At 37.3% G+C, this 25371-nt stretch overlaps 1 protein-coding gene across 1 annotated transcript; it reads left to right on the forward strand.

The window, feature by feature from the left end:
• Positions 1-23455, forward strand: LOC121853437 (60S ribosomal protein L6-like). Its single transcript, XM_042347561.1, has 7 exons — positions 1-16; positions 2396-2418; positions 7124-7264; positions 8373-8512; positions 21185-21312; positions 22367-22551; positions 23276-23455. Exons 3-7 carry the CDS (start codon positions 7127-7129, stop codon positions 23435-23437), a joined length of 753 nt encoding a protein of 250 aa, XP_042203495.1. The 5' UTR covers positions 1-16; positions 2396-2418; positions 7124-7126; the 3' UTR covers positions 23438-23455.
• Positions 23456-25371: the final 1916 nt, after the last annotated feature.

The following is a 25371-nucleotide window of genomic DNA, read 5'->3' on the forward strand; positions in this document are numbered from 1 at the left end:
TCCTATTTGAGTGGACGTGAGTGTGTGTAGAGGTTGTTGATACAAGTATTAATCTTTGTACATCTTCTTCATCTTGGCTTTATTGCTGAAGAGGTTATAAACATTGAGAAGTGTAGATATTATTAAGGAGTTTAAAAGTTTAAATTTACCTGAAATGAAAAGGATATTTGGAGAAAAGTGAGGGTGAAGTGGAGGTATCGGTGCGGACTGATGTAAACAAAGTTGAGGAAGCTCCTACACGAGGGTGTTGCGACCACAAAAAACCGTATTTATTGTAATACGTTGGCTTATATGATGGTTTATTTCATAGATTAATGCGCAAGCATTCATTCAAGAGTCTTAAGATGTTATTCTCTTTATTTCCAGTCAGGTATTTGAGTTTAACCGTGTACCGTGAGGGAATTTGGCGTGGTGTTACGCTGTACAGTATTTTTACTTTTTACAGGTTAATTTGGGAATGGCTTATGGACGCGGGGAAGTTTTAATGTAATGTTATAGAAACATTTGTTAAATGGTAGCGGTAGGAACATGAGCCATTAGACGAGTTCTTGGGGAATGGATTACCGAGTTTCAGGTGTTAAAAGTTAGGTAGGTTACTTGTTAAAATATTTAGTTAAAATCACCCCTGTAGTTAGATAGGTAAATTTGCATTATTTCACACAACTGTTAGGAAGTCAAAACTCTATTTTTCTAGAGTATTTTTGTGTGTTTTGATTGGTTTTGTCCTTGATTTCCGTCGGAAATTACCTGTTTTAGTTATCGGGGATTTTGGGTGGGGCGTTTTCCGACAAAAATCGTGACCAAGCCAATACAAAAAAAAATAAAAACACTAGAAAAAAACAAACCGAACCTAACCTAACTATCACCATATGATGGATTCATCTATTTCCTACCTTATTGGCCTGGTTCATGCCAACTATGTTGGTCTTGACGATATCAACACTCGTTCATACACTAGGACACTATTATGGTCGGGAAAACACCATGAGATCTAACATATGCTATAGCTTGTTCGTTTTTCTCCTCAAAACTAGCAATCAGCTCCATATAATTGAAGTGACACCCATCGTAGACTTCCATGGTCGAAAATGAATTTGAATGGCTGCGTAACGTGTACGGGAATGCTTGCGCATGATCATTTATGAAGGAAACGCACTTAGTGGGAGGTAGTGTGGGCGATAATGGCGGAAGATTAATGGAAGAAAATAATATCTGGCATGCACCTACTCTTTTATTATACGTTTGCAACGGTAATGTAATAGAAGAAAACTATCTTAAAATTAAACGCTTTTTTCGAATATGAAAATAGATTTGGGGGTATTATTGCGTTTTCGCACCCCACATTCCTACCCCTAATCTATTCTCATATTCGAATAAGATGTCTAATTTTAAGATAATTTTCTTCTATTACATAACGTCGCAAATGTATAATAACCTGTCCAACTAATTACCCAAATGTAGCAGCAATGAAGTCAAATAATGGTCCTACATGAATAAATCAGACTGCCAACCACTTCTCGACTAGTATTTGGTGTCACAAAGTCACAAAAAATTGGAAAACTTACTTTAATCTGAGTTAATAGATCGCGTGCATGTACAGAGGGAGCGAGTAATTACTCAAATGTACCTAAATGTAGTCGCAATGAAGTCAAATGATGGTCCTACAAGCGTAAATTGGGCTGTGAATCACTTCTCGATTATTATTTGGTGTCATAGTCAAAAAATTGGTAAACTTAATTTAATCTGAGTTGTGTTAGGTTAGGTTAGGTACATGCACTCGATCTATTAACTCAGATTAAATTAAGGTTTCCAATTTTTTGTGACTTCGTGACACCAAATACCAGTCGAGAAGTGATTGGCAGTCCGATTTATTCTTGTAGGACCATCATTTGACTTCATTGCGGCTACATTTGGGTAATTAGTCGGACCCATAATAACAGAGATAGTGTATCCAATTTTTCTCTATTTCTTCCATTAATCATCCACCAATATTGCCTAACTCACCTCCCACACTGCGTGTCTCCTTCATAAATCACGCGCATGCGTTCTCGTACACGTCACGTGGCCAATCAAAAGTGTTTTTTGGGGGCAACCAACCAAAATGATTTGTGGTTTAATTTGTGGTATTTTTGGCCCAATCAAATTCAATTTTTATTTTGGGTCTCATATTTCCAAATTCAAATTCATTTCCGACCGTGGAAGTCTGCCATGGGTGTCACTTAAATTATATGGAGCTGATTGCTAGTTTTTGGGAAAAAACGAAGAAACTATAGCATATGTTAGATCTCATGGTGTTCTCCTGACCTCAGTAAAGTGTTCTAAGTGCAAGAACGAATGTAAATATCATCAAGACCAACATATGTGGCATTGTGTTAACACGTCCCTTATCCCAAAGACAAAGAAGAGACGGCCAATAAGGTAAGAAATAAGTGATTCCATCATATGGTGAGAGTCAGTTAGGTTAGGTTTGGTTTATGATTTTCTAGTGTTCTTTTGTGTATTTTGTATTCGCTTAGCCATTTTTTTTTTGGAAAGCGCCCCACGAAAAAATTCTGAAAAAACCCTGGACAATTTCCGATGAAAATGAAGGTCATCATCGGTCTAAACACGCACAACAGAGTTGGATGCACTTATGCAAAGTTACCGATTTTGGATAGGAAAGTTGTGTGCACTAATTCAAAAATACCATCAGATTTCTGAAATGTATGATTCCCGACAGATATGAAGGTCCAAATCGTTCAAAGCACACCAAAAACTATCAGAAAAACATAGGGCAATGTGCGATAAATGTCACCAGGGATTTTAATATTGAGTCATACACGGTTAGATACAGAAAAAAATATGGTGAAATTTCAGTCATGCACACCGGTCTTTCTCTCGCTGTTATTAATATGTTTTTCGTAATGTTTAGACATTTCTAAGACCTTTTACTTCTGTGATATTCCCGCCGGAAATTAAGGGTAACTGAGATATTAATTTTTCAATATTATTAGATTTGGTCAGTCAAGTGTCACCATTTGTTGTTTACGTCTCTCAGAGAAGGTCGGACCACCCATCACTCAGTGCTTCTTACCTCCGTGTTGGCTTCTTAAGCATCTACAGCGCATGTGCAGAGGGTGGTTTGGCGCTGTTCTCACATCCACAAGAAACCAGGCACCTTTCCATGTGTACTGTACCTCAGTCAGGTGTGGCTTCTTTGTGGGTATATGGGCATGGAGGTCATTGCTGTTGTGTCTTTCTCATTGTGGTGTGCAGGCCAATCCAAGTTCTTGTCGGATGCTGGGGGCAGTGGTGAATGGTCTGTTTTGGATGGTAGCTGCTATGCTCTATCCTTCTCAGGCATTGTGCAGCGAGGCTGCCCAGTTCCAAGCTGATGTAGGATCTGTCCTGTAGGCCGTGGTGTTTTATCCACAAGGCTGCGGAGTGCTTGGAAACACTGAGCCACCTAGCATATAACTATGACAGGAGTATGGCGTATTACAACTCCTGCTGTTTGCTTTGATGGTCTGCCCTTTGCAGATTGAAACTGCTCCGTTTCTAACAGATTCATCACATTCTTTTAAAAGATCACACTTCCTCTGGCGAAATTCTTTGCTACACTGTGTTAAATTACACTGACAATGTGTTTGCTTATGTGAATTTTACTACCAGTTAATCCCCAGTCAACCCCCTATTCTCATCATATACTGTATTGTGACATATTAGAGAGATGCAGTTCGTTTCTTAACGGTAGCTCAGTTACCGATGTGTAATATAGTACAACTTTCCAAGGTTACATATGATTCTTATTGTTTTTTCTGGTTGAGGTCTTGTATTATGCCACTTCTCATCACTTTCTCAGATAGTGGTTATAATCATTAGTATTTACATTCTCATTGTATCTCATAGTATGCGAAATTCCTATACGGCACCTCAGTTTCTAGAGTGCCTGCCTTTTCTACCGTATGTGGGTGATTAAACGTAGTAAACTACAGTATACCTGTATTATATATTGCTATGACATTATCTGGATTTAGTGTAATGGGTTTTATGGTTCGCGCTCCTCTCACTGAACGGGATGTGACCACCTTTACTTACTGAGCGCACAGCCAGACACGTAGCTCCCAGCCTAAGGCGAAAAGACACCCTATTTTTGAAGGACATTCAACCATATTTCTAGTAGGTTACATCCAACACCAACATGTAGAGGAAGGGTGAAAATAGTGATATCCACAAAAAAACGCACTTTGCCCGGGGTGGCGCCTTATATAAGGAATAACCGCACATTAGTTTTACAATGAATCATGCAATCAGAGGTACCAACTTTTCCAATACATGGCATCAGTCTCGCAGTGTTCGTTGCGAGAGCCATCGCTCCTATGAGTGCAGAATAATTTTATGCTGACTGTACAGTAGCTAAAAAAAGTATCTGCCAGCGTGGGTCCGATGACTTCCGAAGTTGTACGTACAAGTCGTGTCTTCACCCACTGCCATTCAGTATTCAACACGGGGTGAGCTGGCATATACGAATAAAATAAAAACAGCTAAGTGATTACTATCACACAGTATAAGGTGACAACTAGCCTATCCCAAAACTTATTGTCCGTGGTATCGTATTGTTTCACACAACATATGCACAGATACTTTTTTTAGCTGCTGTACATGTAATTACTAAATGTAAAAAGGTAACACTTACCAGCCCTGCAGGGGAAGAATGAAGCATTATACTAGGAGACACAGAGGCATGGTAGGTGATGCAGGTGGCCAAATACACCAAGACTTTCCCAGATAATTTTATATATCTCGGCATTTCTCGGATTATACTAATACATTTCGATATATCCGTGCCGAGTTATAGTACATAAAATTCCGAGTTATCAACTGCCTAGTTATCGAGGGTGTATTGTACTATTTCCATGCTAACCTGGCCCATGTGCCACGCCCCTCGTGACCTTGTCTATAGCTACAAATAGCTGTTTGGCTCATAGAAAATGTTCATGTAGCTGTCCATTTATTTAAACTAAATACTGTATGTGCACAATTGGTAAGCAAACCTGTTATTCTCTCAAATAATGTTAAATGTCTGGAATATAAAAATGAAAATGATTTCAAGACATTAGCACTTGAGAGAGGATGTTAGAAATTATTAAATATCATAGAAGGCCAAAGTTACAGATGAAATTCACTTTTGAATGAAGCCTTTTCATTATTTCTTTGTTTTGTACCAAACAGAAACAAATGATACCAAACATATAGCACAATAGGTAATGAACTACAGTCTGTATGGCTGGATATATACCAGATCATTTATATAACTGATAAAACTTGATATAAATACTGTACCTGTACGCGCTTATATACGCGCAGTTTAGGGGGGGGGGTTAAATTCTCAGGGAAACGGCCACTGGACTTGGTGGGAATTTTGCTTATCTCGATGCATGGGCAACAGCCAGCAGAAGTCAACTCGCAACTGTCAACAGATGTCAGTGCTGGGATACTTAACCAACAAAAACATTTCTGACACCCATGAACAGATTTTTAAATAGTTTATCCACTAACTTAGCATCTTCCCATTAAGTGCTGCGTTGTTACAAGATTTAAGTAATAATATAGGCTACGAACTACAGGTATTAAGAAGTGAAGTAGAAGTTTAACATTTTCATCCTCTCGTATCATAGGCAGCTACCAAACAGGGAGGTACTACCACCTGGGAAGATATTGGAAGCATAATGTGTTGTATAATGGTAGACCCTGCTGCCATATGGCATCACGAAAATTGTGACCAAGTCCCAGGTTGCTGATCTGACTTTCTGCCTCATTTATACACAAATGCAGGGTCTCAATTGTTTCTCTTACTATTGACAATACAACATACAGTGGGGTATGCTATAATGAATCTAATTGGTTCTAGAACCTTGTTCGTTATAGCATTCGTTCGTTGTAGGATTAATCCGTTCCAGGCCCCCAAATACAACCACTTAACAATGAAAAATATTATATAGAATTGTAAAAATTGTAAAAAAGTGCATAAATATGCATCTAAACCCCTGAAATAAAGAATATCATTAATATTTGTAATAAAAAAACACTAAATTAGAAAAAAAAAATTAAATAATGTTCGTTGTAGGAGTTTCGTTCGTTATAACATTCTCAATTTTATTGGTAAAACCGTTCGTTATAGGGATATTCGTAGTAGGATCCGTTCGTTATAGCATACCCCACTGTACATATATTGTTTCTCATTTTTTATTATTATTTTTTTATATCTTTCTTATTATTATTACAGTTATTAGTATTATTATCATCATTATTAATTTATTTTATTTTCAAATTTGTATTTTTTATTATATATTTTATTTACTGTGAATTAATTATTATAATAATAATAATAATAATAATAATAATAATAATACATTTTTGCCCCCTAGGCCCTGATGTGGGTCAGTGACCTGTGCCCAGGTGAGCTAATCCCCGTAAAAAAAAAAAATAAATACTGTAAATAAATATTATAAGAAATTTGGTGCAATGAACATAAATCTCAGCCAACGATGGATGTTGTATACTTATTTGTGTCATACTATTCTAATGCAAGCTCTACCGTACTGGCATTATGAGTCAAGTGTCCAGCTGATCACCCCGTTGATGTGGCCGCCAAGCCCAGTGGCTGTTCCCCTGTTACCTCCCCGTGGACTGCGCGTATTTATATTGAGTTTTATCTGTTACAGGCTATAACGCTTTAAGAGAAGCTCGATGTTATTAAGCGTTTTGAATGCACTTAAAGAACATGCGATATTGTTCGTGCAGTGGGAATAAAGGAGTGTTATGCAACACTGGAGAAAATGCAAAAAAATTTAAAGCAAGATGTTTTGCTGGAAAAAACTCAAGTGCTAGCAAATCTGTGCTATCCTTTGTGTTACGCTAACTACCATATTTGTTTCAATTTTAAGTAATTTGCACCTAACTCTATTTTCTCCAAAAGACCTGTGATTTTTATTGGTCGGATTTCCATAGTGCGAGGTTTCACATGAAAGCAACTATCGCGTTGTAGCAGAAATTACTGAACAGTACTGTATAATAGAATAAAGTTTGGTCACCCAAATTAGAAAAAAAAGTGAATAATTAAATTACTATTTTCCTTTTGCAGACCATGGTGGAGACAAAGGTGAAAACGTCGGCGAAAACGCCGGTGAAAACGCCGGTGAAAACGCCGGTGAAAAAGCCGGTGAAAAAGCCGGTGAAAAAGTCTGTCAAAGCAGGCACCGTCCGCTATGGTAAACGCAGGAGGGTAGGTTGAAAGTGTTGTGTGTTGGTCTGTTGAAAGTATGCAAGGTGGTGTTAGTAAAAATGTTGAAGGTGGGTGTTGTTCTGAATGTTACTGTGTACAGGTATTGATAGTACCTTTACTCAGCAATGGTATCTTGGGTTAACCAGAGACTGACTTACTTGAAGAAAATTCCCAAAACTGACAAGGATTTCCAACTTACTAATATTTTTACAACTTTTTCTGTCACGAACACTAATATATGCCCACCTTTTTTATCTTGAAACAGTGTGGATAATAATAACTGAGCTGCCATACAGAGAGCTGTTCGTGTCAGTAAACCTCATGGTGTGAATTTTGTTGGCAGGAATTTATCTTGCAAGGAATTGATTTCCTCTTCAACTATAACTCCCCCAAAGCCTCTTGTATCCCATTCCATGTACAGTACAGTAATGCCTCAGAAGTGGGTACAGATAAGTGTTCTGTCCTCATCCTGTTGGAATTCTGGAGGAGACTAAGATCATATAGTTTGCCTTGTTTATACGAGTCATTGGTCAGTTTTACATGCACTGGTTAACCTGATGTGTTACTTGGTTGTGGAAAGGGGAACTCCTTGGTACCTATTCTTGTAGTTTGCAAATTCTTCCCTTTCTTACTAACTTGCACAGTGCATATGTGTTTCTTGACTTAAGAGTGAATTTCACCTGATTTTCACCCAAAGGATGAATGACCCTATCACTTTTTTTTTTTTTTTTCCCAATATAACTTTGAAAGGGTATGTGAAGGGAGAGCTTATAAATCTGCAATATCTTCATGGCCTTTATAAAGTAGCAAATAAAACAAGGTTTACTCGACCTTATCCATTGGAGTATTTGTAGCACCACCACCTCACTCTTTCATTTACTTGGCTTTTGATGAGAAGATCCACCAAATGTTTAAGATGTATCCAAGAAAAGTAAGAAATAATCTTGAATTCCTGCTGTGAATCTATGGCTAAAGATATTTATGGTGTGTCACTTAGTTGCAAAGAGTTGTCAGATGATTGTTAAAATTTAATTAACTGGTAGTATACATTTTATAAAACGTTTTTAAGTAAAACACCTGTAAATTCTTAATTATTTTTTTTCTAAAGGTAATTGAGAAGCCAAAGACCTTCATTGAGAAACCCATTGGTGGTGAAAAGAATGGGGGAACCCGTATGGTTCGTGTGAAGAAACTTCCTGCTTACTATGCCACTCAGTTGAACCCCAAGAAGAGGACCAAGCACACTAAGTAAGTTGTAAATATTTGTAATTTTATTCTTTTCAGATTGAGGTGTTGAAAATTTCAATATGGTTGGGGAATTGGGAGTTAAAACTGCTACTTGAGGATTTACTAATTTTCAGACGTCGTCAGTGCAACATTTGGTCCTTCTTTAATGTAGTGTTAGGAAGCCCCACTAATCATCGTAAGATCTAAATAAACTTCATGAAATATTGATAAACTGGACCCCGTTTGGTTCATTGCCAAGTCCTGATTAACCCTGAACTTTATGACATAATAAAATAGAGCTCTGGGAAAGGCGCTGAAAATTTTTTGGGGGGTGCAGGTTCTTCTTCTACAAATAGACTCTCTTCTTCCTCGGCAATTTTCTGTGCTTCCAGTTCGATAAGATCCTCGTTACTTAGATCTTCTGCTACACTTTCAACTAAATGTTCAACATCTTCATTATCAATTTCTAACTCAAGCTATTTACCCAACACCACTATCTTGTTACTAATCTCAGAAATTACTTTCTCTTCATTAAATCCTCTGAAACTGTTCACATATCTTTTCAGGACTTTCTTCCATATTCCATTCATGCACTGACCTGTAACTTCATCCCATGCTGCAGCTTGTTCCTTGTACATTTCTAAATGTTGTACTCCTTCCAAAACTTTGAGCGTTTTCTCACCTTCAGTAGCAGCTACAGCCTGAGCGAAGGTCGTACGTAAATAATTAGCTTTAAAAGATGCAATAGCACCTTGATCCATGAGTTGGATGACAGAGGTAGTGTTAGGTGGAATGAAGAGTACCTTAACAGCAGGGCGCATGTCGTCCAGGTGTGGTGGGTGTCCCGGAGCATTATCCAAAATTAAAATCTTGAATGCAATCCCTTGTTGCAGACAATACTCCTTGGCTCGTGGAAAGAAACAAGTCATGAACCAATCCTCAAACAGTACTAGGGTCATCCAGGCTTTCTTTTTACTTCGATAAAACACTGGCAGTGTATGCTTGCTGACACGTTTAAAAGCCCTTGGGTTCTCTGAATGATATGTCATGAAGGGCTTTATCTTGAAACCAGCTACATTCCCCCCCAACAGAAGTGTAATTCGGTCCTTGAATCCCGGCATTGTTTTCGCCTCTTTGTGGATGTATTTTCGTTCAGGCATGCACTTCCATAATAATCAGTTTCATCCACATTGAATATTTGCTCAGGCAAATAATTTCCCTCCACGATGACACGATCTAGCTCCTCCTTAAAAGCTGCGGCAGCACCAACATCTGCACTTGCTGCCTCTCAACTCACCTTAACATTATGTAAACTGTAGCGGTTCTTAAATCTTTGAAACCACCCATGACTTGCTGTGATGGCTTGGTCGCACTCAGCTCCTGCCTGCTCCTTCAGGCTTTCGAAAAGGCTTCTTGCCTTAGCCTGTAAGGTTAGAAGGCTTAAGGGTACATGCTTTTGTATCTGGTCTTCCATCCATATCGCAAGTAATTTTTCCATCTCATGAATGGGACCTTGTCTTTTCTTCGTTATTATAGTTCCCTTTATAGGTGTTGATCCTTTCACTACCTCACGAATACGTTCCTTGTCTTTCAAAATAGTAGATGTGGTCAAGTGCGAAAAGCCAAGGTCGTGTGAAATGGTTGCTACAGTTTTTCCATTTTCATACCGCATTATTATCTTCATTTACGTCTCAAAAGTAATTGATTGTCTCCTTTTCTTCTGAGCACCACCAGCACTCTTATTTCTACGCTTTCCAGTCATTCTAAAGTGAATTAGATATGAAAATAGTTTCGGTACACAGCGTGATCAGTTAAGGAAACGACGACAGCCAAACACCAACTACGGCGTGGGTGCTGTAGCCACGAGGCGACCCGAGTCACGCGACGCTCTTGTACGGGACGGAAACATTTTGGTCTAGAAAATACGCGCATCGTTTGAAAAAAAATGGTACCGACTGCGGCGGTCGTACGTGCGGATCACCTGGACATACGACTGCCTCAATCGTACCAAAATTTTGTCAAATTACATATTTTCGAGTCCCAATGTTATTGATTGTGCTTTGTACTGATAAAATTTTCGTTTGTAATTCACTATAAAATGGCTGGCAAGCTTAAAGGTGAGAGTTTTGTGGTTCTGAGAAGAAAAAGAGACACCCATTCTAGATTTTCTATGTATTATTTAAGCATTTTCGACTTGCGACCTGGATTTGGGTCCCTAACCCCGTCGTAAGTCGAGGAGCAGCTGTATATATAACACATACATAGGCAGTAAAGCCTCCAATAACAACGGTTCGACCAACAACTTTTCATATTTAAAACCCTAGTTCATTTAGGACCCAATTCAATTTACGTCCTTATTTCACTCGTATTTACGGCCAAAATATAATAAAAATAAAATAAAACTACATTTTCATATAAATAATAACTAAATCCCTATATGTACAGTCATGCGCCGGTTAACGTCCGATCGCATATCCGTCCGTGCCCCCCCCCCCCAAAAGTGACGCCTGCTGGACCACCACTCCACGACCCCCTGACGGAGACACGATGATCCTCCCCATACTGGTCAGATATTATGTGTTAAAGGAATATGCTTCCTTACTTGGGTTTTTTTTAAGCATTTGACTACAGGTGAAATATTAACCTACATCTATTGAGAATAAAATCTTTCACCTACAAATTGACAATAACACATTTGCTGTAATTAGACATATCTAGTTGCCTCAACAATTGCAACCTCAGTTGCAATTGGGGTTGCAATTTCAAATTCTGTGGCATTACTAAAAATAGTAAAGTTTCTGGTGCACTCTAAGATTAAGAGAGAAAACGGAGGACTCAGGCGTCCTCATGTGAGAGAAAATGGACTCGTATGACGGGGGACCAAATAAAAAAAGCATAGCTACATGTTTTGTGGGCTACAGTATTAAGCTTACCCTTTTCATCACTTTGTAATAAGCCTAGCCATGCCTATGTGTGTTTATGATATTTACCATATCATTATATGTATATTTAGTGGGTCTAAATGGTCGTAAAATGGGAAACTTGGGGTTGGGTCTTGGGTAAATGCACCAATTAGAATAAATCCCATAGGTTCTGTACTTTCGTTATCAGCGGGGTCCCAATTAGGCACGATAACCAAGGGATGACTGTACTCTACTGTATATACTTGTGACACTGGCCAGTTGCTTCTGGTGTTATGGTACAGGGGTACCAAGTGACAGCACTAGGATCCCACTGCCTCTATCAAGGAATAAACAATTAAAATTTAAATTGAAAAAAAAATAACATTCAAATAAATTACTATCTTACAAGAATCCCTCTAATGTATGTTACATTCACCCAGGTCGTTTGGGTGGAAGATTATGAAAAGAGCTTAGTCGCTCTTAAGTAATGATAAATAAACAAGCAGGCAGGCCTTCAGCGCCAACTGTCAAATCTTATCTCAAATAAATAAACAAACAAACGCCAGACATTCTGTCAACTCACCTTCCGCCCCCTCCCCCCCCCACCCGTCTTCCCACCACCCTTGTGTTCAAGATAAAGGATTGGTGATTTCTTTATGTTTATTTTATATAATATCTCAGATTTAAGTTAGGATAATATAATTTGCATTGCTGAAATCCTTGCAAGACAAAGATTAATTTGAATATAAGCGTCATATATTTTGCTCAAGATATAAAAAATGTAGTACAATAGTGTACAATACTGCAGTACATTTTATAAAAAGTTTTTCAACTGTATTTTTGGGTAGATTTACATAAATTTCTTCATTTATTTTCATCCATTTACATGCACACACCATACTAAAAGAAACGTAAAATAAAATTAGTGCAAAGCTGGAGTGCACATGTACTAATTTGATTACGGTACTAAAATTGTTATGTCTAGTGCGAATTACAACATGTTTATATTCAAATAAATCAGTATCTTACAAGAATCCCAGCTATGTTAATTATATTCTCCTAGGTCATATCACTGGCATTTTAAAATGAGAGAAGCTTAGTAGGACTGTTAAATAAACACACAGAGACCTTCACCTCAAACTTATCACCTCAACCCCCCCAACCCCTCGCTGGGTGGCGGAGCCATCAGTCCCCCCCCCCCCCAGCCAGGCTTTTAGGCTTACAGTTTTTATCTTATATAATATCTCAGACTAAAGTTAGGAGATTATAATTTGCATTGCTGGAATCCTTGCAAGACAGCCAATAATTTGAATATAAACGTCATATATTTTGCTCAAGAGATAAAAATTTTGTACATTAGTGTACAGTACTGTAGTACATTTTATAAAAAAGTTTTTCAACTGTATTTTTGGGTAGATTTACATAGATTTCTTCATTTATTTTCATCCATTTACATGCACACACCATACTAAAAGAAACGTAATAGAAATAAATGACCTTAGTGCAAAGCTGGAGTGCACATGTACTAATTTGATTACGGTACTAAAATTGTTTTGTCTAGTGCAAATTATAGCATGTTTATATTCAAATTAATCAGTATGTTACAAGAATCCCAGCTATGTTAATTATATTCACCCAGGTCATTTCACTGGCTTTTTATAAGAGAGAAGCTTAGTCACCTAAGAACTGATAAATATACACGCGTTACACCTGGGCCTGTGCCAACTGCCAAACGTACTACCTCCCCTCCCCCCACGCCCCCTCGCTCGCTTCCACCCTCTCTCTCCCCCATGTGCTCGGCGTTGCTGGAATCCTTGTAAAACAGTGAATAATTTTAATATAAACGTCATGTATTTTGCACGAGAGATAAAAATTAATCACTTGTATCACATTACAGTAGTGATTTAAGAGTAAAAGTGTATATGTACACATACAGTCTGCGCGGAATGTTAGATCGTGTGCTGAAAAAATATTGATATTTACGATTATGTTATATAAATAAAGTCGTAACACTTACCACTTCAATTAATACTTTGAAGTGTTTCCTCTGCGCTTCAGACAGTCTTTTAGCCTTCGAGGAACACTCAGCAAGGTTTTGCAAGAGGTCAGGTGGCAAGTTAGCCCAGGTATCCTTGATGGCTGCCTCTAGCTTCGGGATTGATGATGTGTCAGCGTCGCGCAGACGACGCTTAACAATGGACCACAAATTTTCTATTGGGTTAAGATCTGGGCTACTGCCAGGCCAGTCATTAAAGAAAGGTACCTCACAGTCTTTGAGCCACTGTATGACACTTTCAGCAGTGTGACATGGGGCACCGTCCTGCATGAAAAATCTTGCCTTAGCTTTATCAAATGATTCAGGTAAGAAATCACTGAGCAGTTCAAGATAGTTGTACTGATTCATTATCTGGTTCTTAGGGAGGATTACTAGTTCACCAACACCATAATATGTAAAGGAAGCCCAAACCATAAGTGAGGCAGGGTGCTTAACAGTCTTTACAGTGTACTGTGGGAGGTACACCCTCCCTCCATTACTCCCAGTCACAGAAAACGTAGCCTCATCCGACCATAATACACTCCTCCATGTCTCTAAATCCCACACTTCATATTTCTTGCAAAATTTCACTCTATTTTCCTTCTGTCTCTTTGTCAACAGAGGTTTACGGCGGGCACGAAAGCTCTTAAATCCCAGGTCATCGTTCAGGGCTTATTGAACACAACGTAACGAAACGTAATTCAAAAGACGGGGGTTTCTCTCTTTCACTTCACGTGCTGTGAGTGAGGGATTGGACCGAACTTGGTGAGAAATAACCTTAAGTGTCCGTGGAGACAATAATTTAGGCCTACCAGACTTAGGTAATGGAGCTGGTAACTCGTCCTCTCCAAGGTCACGGAAACGTTTGACAAGATTTTGAACAACTCGTAATGCCACACCAGTCTGAGCCAATATTTCTCTCAGTACATGGTTCACTTTGTACAATGCAATCACTACTGCAATATCGTCTCTTGTAGTAACCCTCCTGGACATCTCTGATGGCCACTATGTTGGGTTAATGCACCTTAAACTAGACAAAACATGGCCACATGGCACGGGAACCCGCACAATAAATATTCCCCTCACAGCTGCCAGAGGCGCACTGACTACAAGCCGTGACGTGTTCTCAGTTGCCAAATGTCAGCACTTGACAATAAACCAAGCATTTTGACATCTCGCATCCCAGGACAGGCTTCACAATATATGATTTTATTTTTCCGAGAACTTAGTTCGTCGGCCCTCTCGTGACTTAACATTCCGCGCATACTGTATAGTATTCCACATACACGTAAGTATAAATAAAAAGTTTATGTGATGATCGGACAGCGTCCATTTCAGTTAACGTCACGTTTCCAAGAACGTATCTAGGGCGTTAACCGGCGCATGACTGTATTATAAAAAAATTAAGAGCGCCTTGCGCAAAGAAGCTGCCTTGCTAATGAGTGGTAAACAACAGTCGGAGCTTGGCGGGCCTTTTGTTTTCACGCATCTGGAACAGGAGAAAAACTTTCTCGGGTTTCTTGCAGCTTTTTTGCATCCCTCTGCAACATGAGCAAGAGAGCAAGTGGTGGTAGTGTCGTTTCAAAAGCTAATAGAAAGTGTATAAGCTTTGCCGAGAAACTAGATGTGTTAAAACGACATGAAAAGGGTGAGAGGTCTGTGGATATTATATGGAGCAAGAAATGAACATATTTTCTGAAGTGGATCCATTAACAGAACAAAGCATTAAAATTTAAATACAGTGACCCCTCGTTTAACGAACACCTCGGTTAATGTAATTTCGATTAACGAACTGCCTTCCATAAGGATCTTCAATTCGGTTAACGAAGTTCTTACGAACCGACCTCAACATGTTTTCGCTTGCACTGACCGGGCAACCAGCTTTAGTATCAGTCCGCCAATACATTAATCGGTTCTAGGGCTTAAATTCCTTACTATTTTAGTAAATATCAAGAAGTTTATACTATTCAATAATTTTAAAAGTTTAATATTCAATTTTTTAGTCATTTTAACAATTATTGAACATAATTGAAGGTAAAGTGACTAGTTTAATGCGTGGCATCCAGCCTCTTAACACAGCAAACAGGAGTTAGTCTCTCTCTGTTTTCACTGGATGTAACATCTTGCTTGAGACTCTCTTCAACTAAATGCTTTTTTTCTGTTTCCAAGCAAATTATTGGTCATTTTGAAATATATTTTACATATTGACAATATATAATGCAGTGCAGTGTTGATTTAAAGAAAATAATCTTGAATTACACCAGAGAGCTAAAATTTTATGGGTGAAATGGCGCCATGGGGTGACTTCTCTTCCACCCCAATGCCTTCTCTTCTTCCTTCTCCTCCACCCCCATTCTAAATCCCATCATCATCATCATCCAGGAGCCTTCTACATACACACCTCAAAGTAAGTGAACTTTTCTACCATTTTTGTTGATTTTAGGATATTTTCGGTGATCTGGAACCAATTACCCAAAAACCCATTGAAACAATGGTTTCGGTTAACGAACGACCTTCTGGAACGGATTGAGTTCGTCAACGGAGGGGTCACTGTAAACGTAAATGACCTCCACATAAAGATGTATAATGAGAAAAGAAAGCAGCTGTGCAAGGTTCTTTCGAGAGCTTTATTACTTGAAGGCCTAAACCATCAAATTCAGCATCATAAACAGCTTCAACATAAACTTCAGGTTCAGTAACAATTTCAGCAACAGCTTTATGGAAAGCTACAGCCTCAGCCAGAGTTGAACCTGATGACTTCGTCATCTGAGTAAAAACTCGCACAGTATTCATTGGCTGTTCTTATGTTTTAGACTTTACCACCATTGGTGAATAGAATTTTTTTTTTACATTCGTAAATATTATTTAACCCTTTGGATGCGACATGCGGGTAAACCCGCCCAAAATATTATATTAATTAAATGCGACAAGCGGGGATATCCCACTGCCTTGAAAAAACTTCCCCAAATGAGACGACATGCGGACATATTATGTATTGAGGTATAGGAGTATTTCCTGAATGCAATATAGCTTATTTTTGTACTATTTTGTTTGATATTATCTGAATATGTAATACATATCTAAATTTGCTGTTTAGTAACCAAATTGATTAAATTTATTTGCCATATACCAGACATTGATTTATACCAATTTCCTGCATTTTTGGGTATAAATGTCATTTTTTCTCTAAAATTTGCACATATATGAACAGTAAATAAGTGTTGCTTTCATATTCATATGAGGAGAAATGACGATATGCTTGTTGGCGTTCCCAATCGTCTCGCTTTATTTCTTTACCATTAGTGGTTTGCTACTTCTAGTGTTCCATTTATTAACATTAAATAACATAACTTAAAACATACATACAGCTATTATTTTTTTTTTTAAATTAAGTTCACTACAACTACAACCAGGGTCTTATTTTCTTCAGTTTCTTATGTAGAACCATTGTCACTCACGAAAACAACGCCGTCTTGTCTTCTCGTGTGTGTTTTAATATTCTACGTATTATTAATGAATTGCATTGTTCATTTCACATATAAACATTAATTCAATCAAATACATATTCAGTAATAAACAATAATGAATCTTTTGTACATATTCCTAAGATATATGACTATGTTTCCTTGAGTGTGCACGTATACATTGGCGTTCCACTACTGGTCTCACGTTTTCTTTAATATGTGGTTACTTCTACTGTACTGTACATTAAATAACATTAATTAAAACATATTTTTTACATTAGTTTTACTACAACAACAACCAGGGTCTTATTTTCTTCAGTTTTAGGTGGATAACTGACATGGGTGTAAACACTGACAACAATGCCGTCTCTTATCCTCTTGTGTGTTTTAATATTATACGTATTATTAATGAATTGTATTGTTCATTTTGCATATATAAAGATTAATTCAATCAAAATACATATTCAGTAATAAACAATAGTGAATCTTTTGTACATATTCTTAAAAAGATAAATGACGCGGTATCCTTAAATGCGGACATATACGTTGGTGTTCCCAATCCATCTTTTTTTTTTTTTTTGCCATTAGTGGTTAGCTACTTCTATTGTTCCATTTATTAACATTAAATAACGTTACTTAAAACATATACAGTAGGATATGCTATAACGAACGGATCCTACTACGAATATTCCTATAACGAACGGTTTTACCTATAAAATTGAGAATGCTATAACGAACGAAACTCCTACAACAAACATTATTTAATTTTTTTTTTTTTAACTAATTTATTGTTTTTTATTGCAAGTATTAATGATATTCTTTATTTCAGGGGTTTAAATGCATATTTATGCACGTTTTTACAATTTTATATTATATTTTTCAGTGTTAAGTGGTTGTATTTGGGGGCCTGGAACGGATTAATCCTATAACGAATGAATGCTATAACAAACAATGTTCTAGAACCAATTAGATTCGTTATAGCATACCCCACTATACTGTATATTAATTTTACAACAGCTACAACCAGGGTCTTATTTTCTTAATTTTCTTGTGTAGAACTATTGTCCCAGACTCCCAGCTGTAAACACAAATGAAAACAATGGCTTCTTATCTCCTTGTGTGACCATATTATTCATTTACTATTGAATAAGGTGCATTCATAAGCATTATTTAAAGAATATACAGTAAAACCTCGATTAACCGTCAATCCCGAACCCCTAAAAAAAAAATTACGGGGATTACTACAGTAACATATCTTTACTAATTAATGAAAAACAATTAAGCAATATTGCATCATGAATGAGCCAGTACAGTAGAGAGAGAGGTGACCCTTTGGGGGAGGGGGATGGCACGGTCACCTTTATCCCCCAATGGACCCTTCTCCCTCTTCCTCTTAGTTCACAGCAAACGTTATAATCTTTACTGTATTTGTGTTAGAGATGAATTTGATACCATAATGATCCTCTATGAGACGTTTCCAAGATCATATCCTTAAATGACAAGCTCAATTTGAAGGTAAAAATAAGTATTTTACTGTAAGTGAAGGGTGCCGGTAGAAGAATTTGTTTGAAATACTCTGTAACATTAGTTACCATAATATCCTGACCAGTTTTCCCTGTGATAAAGCCATAAATTTGAGCAGCATATTACTGTACTCATTTTGTACTAAATATACTATGCTAAAGGACTAAAAAATTTATCTCTCTTTTGCAAAATAATGGATGTTTATACTCAAATTAATCGCTATCTTACAAAAATTCCAGCAATGCAAGTTAGATTCTCTTAGACAAGTCTGTGACATTTTATAAAAGAAAACTTTAAGCCTAAAACAATTCATCCCATTAATCGTTGACTGTCTGCTCCCTCACTGCCGATTGGGGGTGCTGACAGCCAGGAGGAGAGATTAATGCTTGCTCAAGGATTATGAAAGGCAGAGGGTTTAATTTTTTTGGCTTATAAAATGTCACAGACTTGACAAATGAGAAGATAACTTGCATTGCTGGAATTCTTGTAAGATAGCGATTAGTTTGAGTATAAACATCCTTTATTTTGCACCATACATAATAATTTTAGTAATTAACTTAGTACATGTGAGTACAGGTTGCTCAGAATTAGTGGTTGTAGTTTCAAAGCTTCGTGACATTACTAGCGTATCACGCATTTCTATATGCCCTGTTTTATTCATAGATCAGTTGGCTAAGGAAATATGCTGAGTGTGTGTCCAGAAAATATGCTAAATGTGAACCCCCTCATCTCCCAATTAGTCTGGTTTGTTGGGTGGTAATTGCATTTCATTCTTCACTTCATATAATTTATTACCACTTGCCTATGCAGGGATGCGCCGTTTAACGTTAAACCGGATGCTTTCCTAAAAAACATGTTGCTAAGTGATTTGATCGGTGAGCGAACAGAAACGAGAAATTATATTTTAAACAAGCGATAACGAGGAATAATATCTGGAGATGGCACATAATTGTGTAGCTGAGTCGCCTGGCCGACTCGCCACCCTGTAGCACTCAGCGGATGAGGCTGAGCTCGTAATTTCGGGTAGATATACAGTATGTAATTTTCTTAATTTTCTTTTATTCTGTTACATGCACACACACATTTGTTCATATAGAATGTGCCCAAAAAAAATTATAAGGTCAAAAACATAAAGGGAATACAGCAAACAGTTCTTACCGGGTCTGCCTGTTAATCGACAAGCTGAAGGGGAGGGAAGAAAAATCACTTGAGTCACAGTAGTACAGGGCAATGAGCAGTCTGTACAGTACTCAGTAACACACCAGTCACAATAATAACAACAATGCACAGCGATCAATATTATGCAGAGTAGTAAAGTACAGATAGCACTTTAAAGGCAAAGTGAACACTAGTGTAATAATGGCCTGGGTTCATCAGTGGCGCACCAGTAGCATGCTTAATTTGTTCTAATAAACCTAGATATGTACCAACTCTGGATACTCAAAACTTATTTTTATTTTTCTGTTGGAAAAGCTAGATAATGATTTCTAAAATTCAGGTAGTATCTTATGTAACGGATCCTTTTCCAAGTGGTTTAGTGTCGGCCTTGAAAAATACAATGTCGCCAACAATCTCCGAGTGGGTCAGGAGACATACAGTATCACACTTGACTTACATTTTATACTACTGAATTTTGTTATTTTTGCCTTAATTTAATATTACTCATGATTATATGATACTGGATAGGTAGGTGAATTGTAAAATGGAATTAAAATAATGTGGCAATTCTAAATAGAATGCGATTAGCAGAGGACTCTGCTCTACAACAAACACGCCAATGTGAGTTTCAGACATCACTTGCATAAAATAAACTTACATTTACATAATTCTACACATATTTTAATATTTATTGTACTCAACAGTAATATCTCTGTTAGCCGGAATCCCTGTTAACCAGAACTTTCCGATAGCTGAAATTGAAGTTTTCTCGGAAAATCGTCCCTATCGCCCAAATTTTCCAAAAAATTCCGTCTTGGGAACAATTTTCTGGGGGGCACATTTCTGGAAGTTCTGAGAAAATTTCCCCAGTACCCAGAAAATTCTGGGGATGGATTTTTTTTCTGGTTTTGAGAGATGAAAATGTGGTGCATTTTCTGGAAATTACAAGAAAATTTTTGTTACCCTTAAAATTCCTGGGATAGGGATTTATTTATTTTTCCCAGCTTTGAGAGTGTCATCTCGTTACCCGGAAATCTCTCCTTCCCTGAAGTGCTCCTCACCAATTGTTCCTGCTAACAGAGATATCACTATGTAGATATTAGTCACAGGCAATTTTTAGGAGTCGGCACTTGACATATGCTATCAAGTAAGGCGGTGATGGTGGTAGAGACAGACAGGGCTTCCTCCCCTCACCTGTGCCTTGCTGCTATGTCGTGAATTCTCCTCTACCACCCGCCCACCCTTACCTTTGCGCTACTGCCCATCATGTTCTCATCACACCTACACCTGCCCATATACATCCACACTGCCCGCCCAGTGGAGCTGCCCACTTGGAACATAGAATTCTCATGTTTACGACTTCCCTCCTGAATTTTTCCCAGCGAGTTGAAGATTGCTAAACTGAACAATTGCAGATCATTAAATAACCATGGGCATTAGAAATTTTAAATCGCTAAACCAAATTATCTGTCAATGTACTGCTTCAATTGCTGTGTTTGATTATAAGCTACTTCATTCATACCTCCACATTGCTACTCATAAACAATTCTAAAAGATTTGACAATCTTACCCAAATACAATTAGTTTGAAGATTTAATTTCTATTTCAGGAGCAGATTCAGGCCTCTACGTTCTTCCATTACTCCTGGAACAGTTTGCATCCTTCTGGCAGGCATCCACAAGGGCAAGAAAGTAGTTTTCCTGAAACAACTTGCTGGTGGCCTGTGTCTAGTTACTGGTTAGTTATATTTATTATTGATATATTTATAATTTATCTTTATTAATTTTGTATTCTTAAGTCTTCCTTTAGATTTATTTTTAACCTTTTTACTTAGGGTAACCTCAAACAGCCAAAGGGTTAAAGCCTATCCCAATTAAATTGCTAGTTTAGACTGGACCTTTCCTGTAAAAATTATGTGCATCCATCTGTCATTTACTTGATATAGTTACTCCTTAACTTTGGGTTACTGTGAGATGGTTTAACTGCATTTTATGAAAATTTATACCTTCAAGGTATTGCTTGGCACACACTCCTGTATTCCAAATAAAGATACATTTTCTTCAGTCAGACTCGGTGTGCTGAGAAGGGTAAGACAAGATTTATGCAAGTTTATTGGATAGTTGTTCCAGCAAAAGATTTTAGACTGAAAAACTACATAGGTCAATCCAAGGTTAATTTAACCCACTTTCAAGATGAGAAGTGGGTAGGTTTCCATGGAAGTGCAGAAATTAGCTGTAAAATGGTGATGAAGTCATTGAGCAAGCCAGAAAGTTGTTAGTGAAATGTATTTGCCTTTTCATTGTTTATTGGTTGTATGCAAGTCTCCCTTCCCATTCTCCTAATCGTGAGTCCACACCATTTAGGACTCGTCAAATTTTATGTCAGACTCCATTTTATAAAGAAAGGAGCACAGGTCTGATGGCCTGTGGTTTCATGTCACTCTTGACCATTAGTATGCTGGAGATAGAAACACATGGTTATCTTGAAAACAACTTGAATTTCAGTGAATAATATAACTGGTCACTTGCAGGATTATCCCTCAAGATGGAATAAATATTTTCAACAGAGTTGGGGCATTTTGACATAACATTAAGTACTCTAAATAAGATTCTTGGTATTCCTGCATGAACTTGGTACTGGACATGCTTCTCACATTTCATTTGTTGGGGGGGAAATGTTAACAATCTAATCATATCTTGTGTTTGGTAAGGACAGTGTCTTGAATCAATTACTGTACATACACATGCAACATTTTAGCTTAAACTTTCATTTATTATTATTTTTTTTCCAGGTCCCTTCAAGATCAACGCTTGTCCCTTGAGACGTGTTAATCAAATTTATCTAATTGCCACTGCTACAAAGATTGATATTAGCGGATTTGGCATCCCCAAGCACCTTACCGATCAGTACTTCCGCCGGGTTAAGGCAAAGCGTGCAAAGAAGGAAGAAGGAGACATCTTTGAGCAGAAGCAGGAGGTATGAATATACAGTAGTCTTAAGTTGACTGTAATTTTGGTGTCCATTTTGTGGTTCTCTTACCTGAAAACTGCGACAGACATTCTCGAATGACAAGCGAAGAAGTGTGAAATGCATTCTGGAATTTAGAGTATTTTGAATGCAAGTGCACAAAAAATTTTATATCGAGGGGCCAAGTATGGGATGCTTACACTCGCCAGTTTCTTGAGTCCACCCTTTATCTCCTATTCATTTGTATTCATTTCACTTTGTCTATTGTCCCACTTGTGTAGTACATTTCTGTATTCGGTATTACAGAAAATAAGGCAACCCTTTGATTCCCACCCTCTTTTAAAATATAAATGCTTTAAGGCTTATACACTATTAGGTGAAAGTCCTACTAATTTGGTGTATGTAATGATAGCCATTATGATAGAATTAAAATTTTGATTAACCTAAAATTTGTATTGTAAAATGTTGAATTTTATCCTGTATGGTCGCCACACATTTCTCACCCTTCTTATTTCACTTCCCTTTTCTTCTTCCTTCCTATCATCATGGCGATCTGGTCTACTGATAATTTTTATTTTACACTACTTTTATGGGGAAAGTGAACATAGTTAACCACAGTAAAAGAGAAATCCCTGTTCCATTGATTGCTGAACCAAGATAATCTAAGAGTAACATTATATCTTTTTATACAGTAAGTAGGTTTTTTTTTAATTTGATTACTTTTACTTTTCAGAAATATGTTCCATCCCAGCAGCGCAAGAGGGATCAGGCTGTTGTTGATGGTATGATTATGTCTGTCATCAAGAAGAGGGAGGATAAGAAAATGCTCTTTGGTTATCTGGGCACTCCATTTGGCCTCAGGAATAAAATGTACCCTCATAGACTGACATTCTAAATAAATGAGATGACTGTGTATTCTACTGTCATTAATCCTTTCACTCATACAGCATGGATTGGTGTAAGACATTCTAAGATGATAGAAACATCAACTATTTAGGTTTGCACTTTAAACATTTTAATTTGCTTATAACCTGTATCCTTTTTTACATTGAGTATTTGTTATAAAAAGGACAACAAAAGTGACTAAGGTCAAGATCAAAGAAACAAACTTGAATGAAACAAGACTGGAAAATGTGTGATGGGGTCAAGCCAGAGGTGTAGGCAGGAGTGCTGTGATGCAAGGATATAGGATAGGAATGAGGTAATAGGGATAAGAAAAGTTGCCCAGTACTCAAAGGGTCAAAAGTTGAGTTTTGAAAGGGAAATTCCATCAAGTACAATATACACGTAGATGTGAAAATGAAGACAAATGTAAACTCAATGTGATAGTAAACACAATGTTAACGATTTCTGAGTGTGACCATAATGAACGGTTCAGGGTGTAAGAAGAATGATGTTCAATTTCATCCAAGTTTCCATTAATTAAAATGTCATCCACAACAAAATAAAAATAGAAAGAATAAAGATTACAAACTCAAAACTTTTTTAATCTAATACTGTACTGGTATTGTGTACACCAAGCTCATAATATAACGGCAGTAACATCACTTTAGCAGAAACAGTTAGTAATGTTCCTAACACTTTGCAAGCTAATAAAGGGCATTTAAACAAATGAAATCCACTGGAGGTTCTAAATCATGATGATTTTGTAAGTGGGAGTGAATAAAAAAAAAAAACTTCAAGCTGATCAATGTGGCTTCCCAAATATAACGATGCAGGTATAATATCAACTTTGACAAATTATTTTTCTCCAAGCAAAGTGCCTATATGAAACCAACATTACAAACTACTATAGTTTTATCTTGAAAACACCCTTATGTATGGTAGCACCCCATGTTCCTTGGACTGTAGCAATACAACTCCAGCACCTGATTTCTTAATTTTTTGAAGTTGAAATGTTAAGTATGCCTCCTGTTTTGGGGTACGTACTGAACAATGTGCTGCAAAGTTTGTCAAAGATTCTTGGCACACAGCTATATAACTGGAAAGGTTTCTTAGGACTGGTCAGTACAGTTAGAATAATGGTGACCTCAGATAAAATTGGGTAAAACCATTAGTATTAGCCATACCAATCAACTATCCCCATGAGCCTTACAGTTGACAGCTACTGGGGAGACAGGACTTTGGCCCACCACATGTTCTAAATAAATTTCTCCGCTCATGATTGAGCCTTCCATCAGCCAGCCAATGGCAGAGCACTTTGTAGTCTGAATATGTGGTCTTTCAAAGAACAGTATAAATGTGCTGTACAGTACCAAGTACTCAAGATAGACCTGGAAACCCTTGAACCCATCATGAATCTCGGGTTTCGTGAGGATAGGTTGTGTCTAGGTTTGGATTAATCTTCAACTCCTGCACTATACATTGAAAAAATACCTATACATATATGCATAGGATTATCGTACATCCATTCTTTTCCTAGACATGTCATCTTTTCCTGTCCTTAAAGCTCTGTCCAGCTGAGTTTTTTATATACTGTACAGTGATGTGGCTTTGGGATTCCTATGAATTGTTTTTCTCTCACTAAAGCTCATCTCAATTCAGGTAATACCTCTTGCATGTTTTAGTTTATTTTTACCCCTGTATTTTGGTTTTATACTTAGGTCTTCCATAATTTTTAGTTGTAAATTGTAATATGTTACTTTGAAAGTTTTGCTGAAGGTAAAGTTTAGAAGATTTTCTGGGTATATTACCTGCAATTTTTAAAACTTTTTGTGTGTTTTCTAGACTGATGATGGAAACGGTTTTCCGAAACATTAGCAAATAAACCCAACATAGTTGAGAAGTTTGTGTTTTCCCTGTTTCTCTTCATGATACTATGCTTTCCAC

Source organism: Homarus americanus, unplaced genomic scaffold (genome assembly GCF_018991925.1).
Source record: "Homarus americanus isolate GMGI-L3 unplaced genomic scaffold, GMGI_Hamer_2.0 scaffold4896, whole genome shotgun sequence".
Classification (NCBI taxonomy): Eukaryota; Metazoa; Arthropoda; class Malacostraca; order Decapoda; family Nephropidae; genus Homarus; species Homarus americanus.

Coding starts and splice junctions, on each gene's coding strand:
- LOC121853437 (XM_042347561.1), top strand. CDS start 7,127: ATGGTGGAGACAAAGGTGAAAACGTCGGCGAAAACGCCGGTGAAAACG. Junction 7,265..8,372: donor GCTATGGTAAACGCAGGAGG/GTAGGTTGAAAG, acceptor TTTTTTCTAAAG/GTAATTGAGAAGCCAAAGAC. Junction 21,313..22,366: donor TGGCCTGTGTCTAGTTACTG/GTTAGTTATATT, acceptor TTTTTTTTCCAG/GTCCCTTCAAGATCAACGCT.